Source organism: Malaclemys terrapin, chromosome 6, assembly GCF_027887155.1.
Source record: "Malaclemys terrapin pileata isolate rMalTer1 chromosome 6, rMalTer1.hap1, whole genome shotgun sequence".
Classification (NCBI taxonomy): Eukaryota; Metazoa; Chordata; order Testudines; family Emydidae; genus Malaclemys; species Malaclemys terrapin.
In genome coordinates, this window is record NC_071510.1 from 78,864,479 (window position 1) to 78,878,204 (window position 13,726).

Consider the following 13,726-nt stretch of genomic DNA (forward strand, 5'->3'; position numbering starts at 1 on the left):
ATGATAGTTCATGATTCTAAGTAAAGGAAGAGATGAGAGCAGCAGAATAAGGACAACGGACTTCAGAAAAGCAGACTTTGACATGGGTCCCACAGTAAGGAAATCTAAGGAGAAAGGGAGAGATGACAATTTCTGAGAGACCGTATTAAAGGCACAATAGCAAACTATACCAATGCAGAGAAAAGACAGGAAGAACATTAAGAGACCAATATAGCTGTAGCTCTTTCATGACCAGAAAATCAAAAAGTGTCAACAAGGACAAATTGGCAAGGGTGAGAATAAAAGAATAGTTATAGCATGACAAAATCAGAAAGGCTAAGGCACAAAGAGTTCAACTAGTAAGGGATGTGAATAAGAAGTAAGAAGATGCTCTATAAATACATTAGAGGTAAGGGAAAGGCAAAGGATGGTCTAGGTCCATTAGTTAATGGGGAAAGAGACTAATAACGGATGATGCAAAGAAGGTTGAAGTGTTAAATGCCTATTTTGAGTCAGTCTTCACTGAAAAGGTTAACTGTGACCAGATGCTTAACACAATTAATATTAACCAAGGGGAAAGAACATAGGCCAAATTAGGGAAAGAACAGGTTAAAGAATATTTCAATAAATTAATGTATTCAGGACAGCAGCACTTGATGAAATTCACCCTAGAGTACTTAAGGACAATAAGCAATCTAAGAACCATTAGCGATGATTTTTAAGAGCTCATGAAAGATGGGTGAGGTCCCAGAGGATTGGAGAAGGGCAAACATAGTACCTATCTTTAAAGAGAGGGAAAGAGGAGGACCTGGGAAATTATAGACCAGTCAACCTGATACCCATAAGGATACCAGAACAAATTATTAAACAATCAATTTGTAAGTACCAAGAGGATAATTGGGTGATAATTAATAGACCACATGGATTTGTCAAGATCAAATCATGCCAAACCAACCTAGCTTTCTTCTTTGACAGGGTTACTGGACTACTGGATAAGGGGGAAGCTATAGATATGATAGATGTTGATTTTAGTAAGGCTTTTGATGCAGTCGCACATGACATTCCATAAGCAAACTAGGGAAATGTGATCTAGATGAAATTGCTATAAGATGGGTGTACAACTGCTGAAAAATCATTCTCACAGAATAGTTATCAGTGATTAATTTCAAACTGGGAGGACACTTTAAGTGGGGGTCCCACAGAAAAGTGCCGTTGGTCTGGTACTATTCAGTATTTTCATTAATGACTTCAAGTGCAGAGTGGAGAATACACTTATTAAATTTGTGGATGGCATGAAGCTGGGATGGGTTACAAGCACTTTGGAGGACAGGATTAGAATACAAAATGATCTTAATAAGTTGGAGAGTTGGTCTGAAAGGAATGTGATGAAATTCAGTGATAACAAGTGAAAAGTAGTACACTTAGGAAGGAAAAATCAGATGCACAAGTACAAAATGGGGAATAGCTGGGTAGGCAGTAGTACTGCAGAAAAGGATCCGGGCATTTATAGTGGATCACTAAGAGAATGAGTCGTCAATATGGTGCCGTTGTGAATAAAGCAAATGTCATTCCTGCGGTATATTAACTGGGAGATAATCATTCCTCTCTCCTGAATGCTGGGAGGCCTTAGATGGTGTGTGTGTGTCTGTGTGTGTCCATCCAGTATTTGGTACCAAACCATAAGAAAGATGTGGAAAAATTGGAGAGTCCAGAGGAGAGCAACAAAAATAGAGGTTTAGAGAACCTGATATATGAGGAAAGGTTGAAAAAAGTTGGTTATATTTAGTCTAGAGAAGAAGACTGAGGTGGGGACAGGACATAAGTCTTCAAATATGTAAAAGGTCATCATAAAGAGAATGGTGGTCAGTTGTTCACCATGTCTACCAAGGGCAGGACAAGAAGTAATTGGCTTAGCTTGCAGCAAGTGTGCTTTAGGTTAATAGCAGGAAAAACATTCTGACTAAAAGATAGTTAAGCTTAACTGTGTACATAAATAGTATACTTGTAGATCTAATTTAATATTTGAACAGGAATTGATTTTTTTCAGCTTTTAGTTAATTACTGTTATAAAAGTCCCATATGGAATTCCAAGGGCAACATATGTGATAGGCATGTGTAGGACCCATGGTTCTTGGGGGGTATTGATAACTGTCACAGTGGAGATGTGTGTGCAGCTTTTGAATTTGTTATGACACAGTCTGGTGCCGCTTTGAGTTGGTGGGTGTATGTCATCCAGTGCACTAAATGCCCCAATAACAAATATCTGGGTGAAACCAGACAATCACTACACTCTTGAATTAACTCTTACAGAAAAATAAGACCAAAAAACCTCATCACCCGTGGGTGAATACTTTTCACAAAATGATCACTCTGTATCTGACTTCTCAGTCTTCATCCTCAAAGGAAACCTGTACAACCCACCTTCAAAAGATGAGCGTGGGAACATAAATTAACTGCTAGATACCAAAAATCATGGACTCAATAGCCTCACTGGATTTATGGCTCAATACAACAATCTAGAACCTACTAACCCTCCTTTTTCCTATGATTGCATGAATGTTAACTGCCCATTTCATCTTGAATGGTCTTTTACAGCATTTTAACTCCTTATGCTAAATAGTCTGTTCCATCTTGAATTTACCTGACACAATGAGTACCTTTCACAGACCTGAAGAAGAGTTCTGTGTAGCGTGAAAACTTCTTTCATCAACAGAGATTGGTCCAATAAAAGATATTTCCTTACCCACCTCATTTCTCTAATATCCTGGAAACAATACTGCAATTAATTGTCATAGTATTCATTCCCAAAGTAAATCCAAGAAATATTCTTCCTTCTGTCAAGCAGCAAAGTCCAGTCCTGAGGAGCACTGACAGTCTTAGGGAAGAGAAGTCATGTTTCTTGTATTGAGATTTGCCAGGCATCTGCATGAGCATTGATATATACATTCACCCATATTTTATATATTGGTTATTTTAACCTTGGCCTTTTTTTTTTTTTTTTTTTTTTTTTTTGGGCAGAAGTCAGTGCTGTAGTGCCCCAGGAAAGATGGAATATATATAATATACTTTGTTTTAGATGTCCATATTTAAAGAATGCTTCTGCTTCCCACCCTGGAGGCACATAACTATGAAAATCCCATTGTAATGGATCTGTGGACCTGAGCACAATAAAGAATAGGAAAAATTGTTTGTCCATTTTTTTTCTTTCAAGTAATGAGGTCCACAGAACTGGTCTGCCCTGTAGACAAATTGGATCATCCGGAATAAAGATGGAAATTGACATCCCCTTCCCATTCCCTTGCTGTCACTGACCAACTGATCTGATTCTGGCCCCTAATTACAATCAGTCTGAAGTACCAGATCTGTGGATCTTATTACTTTAAGAAAAGAAACTTTAAGGTAAGTGCAGATACAGTTTCCCATTGTGGTGTTTTCTTTAATACTTAGGCTGTCCTATCCCCTCCTCCCCCCCGCCTCAACATTTCAGAATGAAAATGTGGCTGTTGTATCAGACCACCACCTGACTGAGATGGAACTCTTGTTGAAACTTTCTTGTTTTTGGAACTGAAGGACCCAGGGCTCTAGGCAGTTACATCCTATCTGGCATAGAAGATAGGGCCACATAAGGATTTGGCCAGCTCCATCTTCTCCATACTTCCTGCAATAGCTGTTCCAGCGCAACTCCCACATGTGGACAATTTAGTCTGGAGTAAAAGTGACTTCATTCTGGAATAATTACTCATTTCAAAATAGTGTCCACATAGGGGAGTTATTCCAGAGTAATGACTGTCATAGTTATTCCAATTTCCTCCATTTAGATGAGGCCTTGATTGCTGTATTTGTAATTTCAATTTAAACCAGTTCAGTGTTTTAATGTGTAAGGGAGCTTTTCTTGTAAAATTTAAGGCTGTTAATGCATTCTCTTACTAACTTAGGATCTGAGCAACTTAAGTACTTGTGTTTGTTTGGAAAGTTTTTTCTGTTCCCCTCAAAAAGAAATGAAGGTTTAGCCCTAACTGTTTCAGGGTTCAGTTTCCTGCCACTCCCCCTCTCCCCAACACAGAGGTAAAATATTTCCTTGAAAAGCAGCAAGAAGCAGATGCTTTAATCTGTAATTTGTAACTCTCTCTTAAATATGAGAGTTTAATTGCTCTTCTTTGTTTTGTGTTTTAACTTAAAATTTCTGTTTTAGTTTACGATGGTATCAACATCCCACTGAAGAAGAATTACGAATTCTTGCAGGGAAGCAACAAAGGGGGAAAAGCAAAAAAGATAGGTAAATGTTTTATTTAATAATCTTAAGCACTTAACATACTGCATGCAATGACTTATTTGCCACCTGATTTTGCCAAGACATTCTATTCCATGCCAGGCTATAATTTTGTAATATAATGTGTAGGGCATTGCTTGAGTGCAAGATGTGCTGCCATTTGCCCTCTACTTCTATTTTTAACCTACTTGAAATTTATTTTTAATGAACTTTGAAAGTGTTTGGTTCAGTCTTTAGTTTAAAAAAAGCTCAAATTTGAATTCTTTTTTAAAAGGAATTCTATCAACACAGCTTTTCCTCATAGTATCAGTCTCAAATTTCTTGTTGCATTTCAACGTCCTGTTTACTTTGTTTGCTGCAACTGTGTACTGAATTTGGAGATTGAGATATTCTCTAGTAATTAAAAGGAAACTTGTTTTGTTACGAGAGGTATTATACCTCTACCCTGATATATCCGAATTCATGTTATAACGCGGTAAAGCAGTGCTCCGGGGGCGGGGCTGCGCACTCCAGTGAATCAAAGCAAGTTCGATATAACGCGGTTTCACCTATAACGCGGTAAGATTTTTTGGCTCCTGAGGACAGGGTTATATCGAGTTAGAGGTGTGTCTTGTAATCATTCACAAACTACATCTGTGGTCTATTCACCAGATGTCAAAGCTGTCTTTCTGTATTATTGCTTAGCTTAACCTTCTGACTTGTGTTGACATTCAACTTGAAAATCTGTTGTTCACGCAGAAGTTTGAAAATATAGATTAACAATTTATGCAATGTTTCCTTCAACTTTTACAGCTCTAATGTTTAAACTTCTGTCATCAATAAGTCTTTCTCTCATTTTGTTATAACAAATTAGAGCAAAAATAACTAAATGTATAAACTAGTAATATATCAATATTGATAGGTATTCATATGAATACCGATCAATCATTGATACAGACTTACTAGTAATCTATAAAATTCCTACACCAAAACTTTCAAGGTTTGAGTTAATATTGCTGAACTGTATATCCCACCAATGCAAACCATAAAAAGCAAGACAAGAAGCAGCTAAGTCACGCAATACCCATCTCTTGTCCAATCATTAGTAGTATTTCTCAACCTGAAGTACCTTCTACCATCCACAGCCTGCATATTTCTCTCATTTAGAAGTCGTCATGCAGTTTCAGCTCTGACAGGAAATATAATACACCATTATGTGCATATGTACAAGCTTCAGTTTTTTTTCTATTTAAAAATTGCTACTAAATTTAGTAGCAATCAGTAATATAATTCACCTGGTCACACAACTTTTTTGAAACATGGAAAAAACATCTTGCGGTCACCATTTGAAATTTGACACTGTGCCTATCATATTTACACACTAATAAAATTAATATACTGTATAACTCATGAAAGTCACACCAACCTTATAATAATCATCAGAACATATGAATATATAACCAATAAATGTGGTTGCATGTATGACTCTGGGTGTAGAACAGTTGTTTAGAGGAGTAGAGAAATGTCTTAAACTTGTTTTTATTTGGTGGTTAACAGGAGAACTGGTGTGGCAGGGATCTACATCATCTGATCAGCTGGATCAGGGGTCTCAAACTCAGTTTACCTTAGGGCCAGTTCCAGTTCTCCAATCCTCCCAGAGGGCCAATAATATCACTCATGCCGCCCAGAACCCACCCTCCAAAACTCTGCCCCCCCAAAAAACTCCACCATCCACCTGCCTAAGGCTCTGGGAGGGAGCTTGGGGGGCGGGGGAGGAGGTTTGGCGTTCGGGCTGTGGGAGAGAGTTTGGGTGAAGAAGGGATGAGAGGTTGGGCTCTGGGAGGGAGTTTGGGTGCTGGGTGCAGGCTCTGGCCTGGGGCAGGTGGTGGGGGTGCAGGAGGAAGGGGGAGGGAGTTTGGGGGCAGGAGGGGGTGTGTGGGATGGGGAGTGGGTGCGGGCTCTGGGAGGGAAGGAAGGGGGTGTGGGCTCTGGGAGGGAGTTTGGAGGCTGGGGGTGTGTGGGGACAGGGTGCAGGCTCTGAGAGGGGGTTGGGGGGGTGTGCAGCGCTTACCTGGGGTTCCAAGGCGGGGCGGGCTGGGGCACTCCCCCCTGCAGCTTCCCATTGGCTGCAGGGGCACTCGGGGCGGGGGCAGCACGTGGAGGCACAGCCCCATCTGGGGCTGCAGGGAGGGGCTGGCAGACACGTGGAGCGAGCAGGGAGACACCGCTCAGCTCCGCTGTGCTGTCGGGACCCCGGGACATTGTAAATCGCCTGGGGGTGGGGAAGCGCCCGGTGGCAGCAGGTAGGGCCAAGGGAGAGACCCGGCCCCAAAACTGCTGGAGCCCCGCGGGCCACATTGAGGAGGTTCGTAGGCCGTAGATGGCCCGTGGGCTGTGAGTTTGAGATCCCTGAGCTGGATTGTACTTGCCAACTATTGCAGCATAACAGGCTGTGGTACTCTAAGGGAGGGGTATGTCTACGTTGCGGGGAAAAAATAAAACCCAGGGCAGCGAGTCTCAGAGCCTGGGTCTATAGACTCAAGCTTGTGTTATGGCACTAAAAATAGCAGGGCAGACATTCCCACTGAGGCTCGGAGGGCCAGCCTGAACTCCAGCTTGAGCAGGAACATCTACGCTGCTGTTTTTTGCGCTGTAGACGTGGGCTCTGAGATTTGCTGCTGCAAGGTTTTGTTTGCAGTGTAGACATACCCTATCAGGCTTCAAGATTGCAGAGAGCTATGGTCCCAGTCAGTGTTTGTATGTATTTTGTTCAGATATTAATAGACTGTTGAAACAAAATGTTTCCTCTTTTCTTAATGAGCTAGAGCCCCTCATTATGTCCTGTGCTGCTGATCCACCCTCTCTTCCAACAACACCAGTTATCTTCAAAGCTGGATAACTGATAATTAATTCCAGTAAATATTTCTCAGCAACTTACAAACTTCAGCTGATGACAAGTGGTATTCTCTCCGCGTGAGTTTAACATTGCTTTCTGTCAGTCTCCAGCTGAGATGCCTGAGTCTCAGCTTCAAAGCCTCAGATTGACATTCCTTGGTAATTTAGACGCGCAAGTACAATCAACAGTATTTCAAACTTTGACATGGTAAAGCTAATAAATACATTCGTCTCAGTTATTATCTTGATGTGTGTAGAATTTAACTCAAATTACATTTTTATATATAAAAACTGCAAATATGAAAAATGTTCAGCATGTAACAACTTTTAAAGAGCTTACTATGGAAATCAAGGTAATGTTATACTAGTGAATAGATTTTTGATTAGTTGTGTGCATGGCTTTTACAGAAAATATAACGGTCATATTGAAAATAAACCCCTAACCATTCCTAAGGATATTGATCTTCATCTGGAAACAAAGTCAGTTACTGAAGTGGACACTTTAGGTAAGATAAATTTTTGTAATTGGTTGAATGTTATCCCAAATATATTCTGTGATTACAATATGTTCTTTTCCATCAAGTACATATTATTTGTGATATATACTGGAATATTTTTATGGCTAATGAGAGAGTAAAAACACAACTCCTTACAAAGAAGGAAATTAGCTGAAAAGCAAGAAGCAAAACTCTTCTCTTGTTCTTTGCTTGATATCTTAATATGCTGGATTTCTCTCATCCATTCTTCTCTTTAATGCAGATAACAGATATATATTGCTACAACAGACATCTCTAGCAACGTAAGAGGACACTGGAAAGGATCAGATCATACACAGTGTACTTGAAAACGTGACAATATATGGTCGTATGCTAGTGTAGGAAGATGAGATGATTGGTGGATGTGGAAAATAAACTTTCTTTACAGATAAAAACACTAGAAGTACATGAACACTGTGGTGATGGGGAAACCTAAACATCTCTGATAGATATCTGACATTCTAAAGTAAAATATTTAGAAACCACAAGGAGATGCTAGAGAAACAAGCAGATGCAAATAACTTAAGTTCCTGGGATGGAGGTTGTGTCCGTAAAATATCAGGACCATGACACATAGCTATTATTAATAGGGATATGTTGTGTTGAGAAGGAGAACCCCCACAGAGCTTAAGTTGGCCATTACAATGATTAAAATGTTTAATCAAAAACAGAAAGACACAATGTTTGAAACTAGCTTGTGAACAAGGAAAGAATTTACAAATGTCAATAAGTACAAAATAAGATGACTATTACTCTAAAGAGCCTTCCTGACAGCAAAGCAAAGCTCTGCTAGAAAAAAGATGATTAGCAGACCTTAGACTGTATCATTTAAAAAAAGGATTAAGTTATAATGCATTGAAATAACAACAACCAATTTAGTTGTTTTGATTGCAGTTAAATTAAAACAAGTGCTTTGCCAGAAGCCTTTGACTTAGTCTCTGAAGTTGTAAGGTGTGAAAAGGTTGGGAAGGTTTAGTGTGCATTTCTTACATTTTAGAATTAAGAGCTTCACTTTGATGCAGTTGATAAAGTTGACAGGAGAGAAGTTTTCTCTGTGCAAACCACCTAATATGCAGGAGGCATGGTATACCAGTGGTTTCTAGCCAAATAATTTCAGATTATTTTGCAAGCCAACAGAGACCATCAAAATCCTGAAGAAGAAAAATCTTTTGATTTTTAGAAGCGGGGGGAGGGGGGGGGGTGGAGAGGGGAGAGGGAGAGGGAGAGAAGAGCAATTCCACACAAAATGTTAAGCATACATTACAGGTTAAGCACTCAGATGACAAAATTTAATGTAGATAGAACCCAAACTATTTGGCACTTTGTCTTGCATTGCAGCTGGAAATAAATTGCAAGTCATCTCATATTTTGGAATTTAAGTGCAGGACTCTCCTTTCAAAAAGCATCACCAAGCAGTGCATAAAACCTGAATACTAAATAATACTTCATAATATTTGAACTTTCTGCATTAGATGAGGTCTTTGAATGGAATTCATGTGTTAACCCTGTGTACTTTGTGTTACAATAATCTGGTCCAGAAGTGAAAAAGGCCTGGATAAATTACCAAGTACCAAAGAGCAAAAGCACTGTTTTGCTGCTGCTGCTACTTGAATATCTTAGATTTGCCTGGACATAAAGAAGCAGCAGTTGTAAATACTTTAAATATATTTTCTTTTAATCATGTGGTTCCTCTTTCATTTTGTCATTGCTTGCCTGAAAAAATTTCACTTATGCTTTTGGTTCCTGAAAACCTTTATTTTTCAGCATTGCATTATTTTCCTGAATATCAGTGGTTGGTGGATTTCACAGTTGCAGCTACAGTGGTGTACTTGGTAACTGAAGCCTACTACAGTTTGATGAAGCCCTCACAGGAAATGAATATCAGCATTGTCTGGTGTCTGCTTGTTTTGGCTTTTGCCATGTATCCTTTGCTGTGTTCCTAAAACATTTTATTTATTATTTTTCAAATGATAACTTGTATCACCATCTGCAAATTACAGGGGAATAGTGGATTGTTTATTGCAGAATTAACATTTGGAAAAGGATCCTGGATGTCAGTGACATTATCTGTCTAGCTATGTATTCTGCATTCAATAGTTTGTCTTAATACCAGATTGTGTTCCTGAGTGCGTGAATTTTACTTCATTTTTTTCTATAAAAGGGAAATGTTAATGCTGATTTGTAAGCCTGCAATATCAGCCTCATCACAATGTTGTAGTATTTCTGAACTAACTTTGTTTTGCTGAACTATACAATCAAGAAGAAAAGATACAAAAAAGTTTAAAAGGTAGCAGCAAAAATCTTTAATATGAGCAGTAAAGTACAGTACAGAACAATATGTCCAGCTGCCATATAAACAAGTCTACTAATTGTTGCTGGAGGCAGATTTGAAGGAGAATGTAATGATGAGAATAGGAGGAGACACGGAGTCATTTGAGAGGTAATGGATTAGGAAATGAGAAGGGGTGTAGACAGATGAGAGAAGAGAAGTGGGGGTGGTATTGTACAGAACCTCAAAGATAAAGAATTGAACATAATGTAGAAGTATAGTGAAAACTATGCAGCGGCATATAACATCAGAACAGCTAGAGAGGCAGCTAACTGTTTGGATATGCTGGAGCAGGTGGATGTAAGAGACAGGAATGCATGAGGTAGGTAGTTGCAATAGTTAGTGAGAAATGACCAGGTTTTTACTTTTAGGGAATGGAGAGGAAACAGTTGACTGAGATGGGAGGTGATGAAACACCTTGCTTGCATGAGAGCCTGATTGTGAAGGGAGCAGAGCCAGAGGTGAGTTAGGCGGCAGACTGAATGACTTCCTTGCTGTTCCAATATCTACTAGCCAGATATTGAAAGCTGCTATGGTAGGATTAATACCAGATGGATACTCCACGGGAGTTCCTGTTGTGACCCATCCTTGGTATCCGTGCTAGCTAGTAGGTGTCAAGTAAAACTTTGGAGCCCTGTTAATGAGCTGGCACAACCTTTGCATCTGTATCTCCATTAATTTTCTTTTCTTTTCTGTATATGTTCTGCTCATCTATATCTGTTAATAGAATGTATGCCTTGATTGTACTGATAAGGTACCCAATATAGCCTGAAAAGCAGATGAGATCCAGAAAATGTATGCAGTCAGTTACTAGTTAGATTGTCATCCTTGGAGGAATTTGTTTTGTTAGCATGGTACTTGAAAAGCAGGGATTCAATTAATGTAAAGGTGATGTAATCTCATTTTGTTGTACCCTAAAATATCAATATTTGACTTATCCAATTTAGGTCTAATGCATATTTATGCAGGTTTTAAAATAGGCAAAATTACCTTGCTTGTTTCTTGGCAACATGTGCTCTAGAAATATGAAACCAGTTCCCTGTTTTTTTAGGGAAGGAAGAAGAGGGGAAACTAGTTGTATATACCTTACCTCAATTGGGAGAGCAGAGGTGAGGAAGAATAATGACCTTTGGGCAGGTGGTTAAATCACATTATGAAAGAATGGAAAGTGACAGCAGTCCACTTCAAAGACACTGGCTTTCACACTGTTCAAGGCATGGTGCCGTCTTACTAGAAAGTAACTGGAAAGTAGTGTCTAGTCATCATGCAACTTAAATGATGCTGTAGCTAGGATATTAAGTCTTTACTTTGATTTTATAAATGATTTGGATGTAAATCTTAATATAACTGTTATTTATATTAATGATACAGTTTAAAGTATACAGAAGATACCTATCCCAGGCTGTAGGTGCCCTGAGTGGTTTGTTTTTTTTAGTAATCCATGATAGAAAATAGAGAAAAAATAACATCACTACACATGTAACCCAACCCTTCTCCAGCGAAGGTAACACAACTAATCATGTCCCTAACTCTTCATGGACCTCTTTGCTCCATAGACCTCATCCTTCTCAAGTACCTCAACCAAAAACACAGGTTTTACAGCACCCCCCTAAGGCTTGTTATATGTGAGCTATTGTAAGTTGAAGGGGAGAGTGGATTTCAAAACTTGAGCTTTCACATAGAATGTCCTGTCACAAGCTCCCCTTCTTTCAAAGGGAGCACCAGCTCATACTTTTCTGCTAACCGTAATTGTGGAAGTATTGTGTGGTCTGCCTATCCCCTCCTGCCTTCCCCATTTAGGGCCTTATAGGTCAAAATCAACACCTTAAACTGTATCTGGAAGCCAATGTAGTTAGTGTAAAAAAAAGTTTCAGGTGCTTGGGCAAAGATACACTCCTTAACATGTGGGTGGCTGCATTCTGGACTAGCTTCATTTTTCCATATAGTTTTAAGGAGTAGCCCATGTATGTATATTGGAGAAGTCATAGGTGACAGAGACGTGGATTATGATGGCATTTGAGATAAGTGGTTGCAACTTTCTGTTCAGATGCAGGTGGTAAAACACAGACCTGGTTGCAACTTGCATTCCATCCATGAACAAGTGTAAAGCCAACAAAACCCCCAAGTTGCATTTATGGGAAACAAATGATGGACATGCATATTTTCAGTCTCAAAGGTGCACACAACTATTACTGTAGCTGCTGGATATTTACCCCAACGTTTCTCAGTTTTATTTGGATTGAGCCTCAGACTCATCCAAGTACTGAAAGAGGTGCTCTAATTGCACTCCAGATTGGATGAGATGGAAATGAAGAGCTGGCATCATCAGCATATTGAGCGCCTTGGCCCAAATTTCCTCAGTAGGCTTCCTAAAAGACCTCAAACACTGAACAAGAGGTGTGGCGTAGAAGAAACTTTCCAGAACCTGTAAAAGCAGGAAAGAGTCTATAAGGTGCCACAGGACTAACAGACGTATTGGAGCATGAGCTTTCGTGAGTGAATACCCACTTCATAGGATGCATTGACAAAGTAGGTATTCACCCACGAAAGCTCATGCTCCAATACGTCTGTTAGTCTAAGGTGCCACAGGACTCTTTGCTGCTTTTACAGATCCAGACTCACACGGCTACCCCTCTGATACTTTCCAGGACCTGTACATTAAAGCTCATGAGGCAAAAGAGCTATTACCCTCTGGGCTCTCTTTAAGAGGAAAGAGTGAAACCAGTAACAGGCAGCACCTTCCAGTCCCATGAAGATCTGCAAGTGATTTGATAACTTCAGGGTTAGTGGAATTGAAGGTGATGATAAATCTAATATCAGCCTGGACACCTGGTCTTTATCCACTTCCCAGAGGAGATCATTGGTCCTTCTGATCATACTCTGTGCCATACCCAAATCAAGATTGACACAAGTCAGAGTCCAAGGAATCAAGATACTGTGAGTTGACGCATCTTCTACAAACCTAAGCAAAAAGATTATACGTGACTGGGAAGATAGTGTTAATTTTTTTTAAAGTATAAACTGCACATGTGCTTCCCAAAAAGGGAATGAGCATGTCCACTAGTAAAGGACTCAATACTTCCACCACTGGCTTCCAGAGAATGCTGGCCATTTGCCCCTTCCCATCCACGGATGCAGATAAGTGGTCCAAAGGTGTTACCAGAAAAGTATCATGAAATTCCCTTGCGTTGGGAGAGATTGTCATTAGCAATAGAATGGAGACAGCTATTAGTCTGTCGGGGTGGACCACCAAAATGGATCACTTGCCCTGACAAGAGCAGTGAACCCCAATCTCATTTGCTCTATGAAATAGCTGTAATATCTAGCCCTTCGATGGCTAATCTTAACAACAACAACAACAAAAAACAACAACAAAAAATCAGATCCCTACTTGAGCCTAAGGGTGAGCCACCTAAACCAATCCCATTGTCACAGTGATGGATATAAAATCCTCAGCCAACTCGGAAGACCCACCTATATCATTAGTCACTGAGCATATAGAGGCTCCCTTGCTGAAGTAGTGAAGAACTTCATCCTCTCAGGGAATTTGCAGTGCTAGGATAGTTGGACTACACCATTAGTCCAACATAAACTTACCTCAGCTCTCATACTAAATAGTACGTCTATCAGCTCTAGCTCTAGAGTAGTAGAATCCCTAGATTTTTAGGTGGGATGTGAAAAGCAGAGCTGCACAACCTCCTCAACTATCCACCTTCAGATCATGCTGCACTGACTAGC

At 39.8% G+C, this 13,726-nt stretch overlaps 1 protein-coding gene across 5 annotated transcripts in view; it reads left to right on the forward strand.

Annotated features, from left to right (window-relative positions):
• Positions 1-13,726, forward strand: part of TMEM161B (transmembrane protein 161B) — an 81,405-nt gene that overhangs the window by 29,998 nt on the left and 37,681 nt on the right. For all 5 annotated transcript variants that reach the window (XM_054031722.1, XM_054031719.1, XM_054031721.1 and 2 more), the window contains 3 exons: positions 4,172-4,255; positions 7,532-7,629; positions 9,424-9,580. In XM_054031722.1, coding sequence (XP_053887697.1) covers positions 4,172-4,255; positions 7,532-7,629; positions 9,424-9,580 — 339 coding nt within the window. The remainder of the gene's footprint in view (positions 1-4,171; positions 4,256-7,531; positions 7,630-9,423; positions 9,581-13,726) is intronic.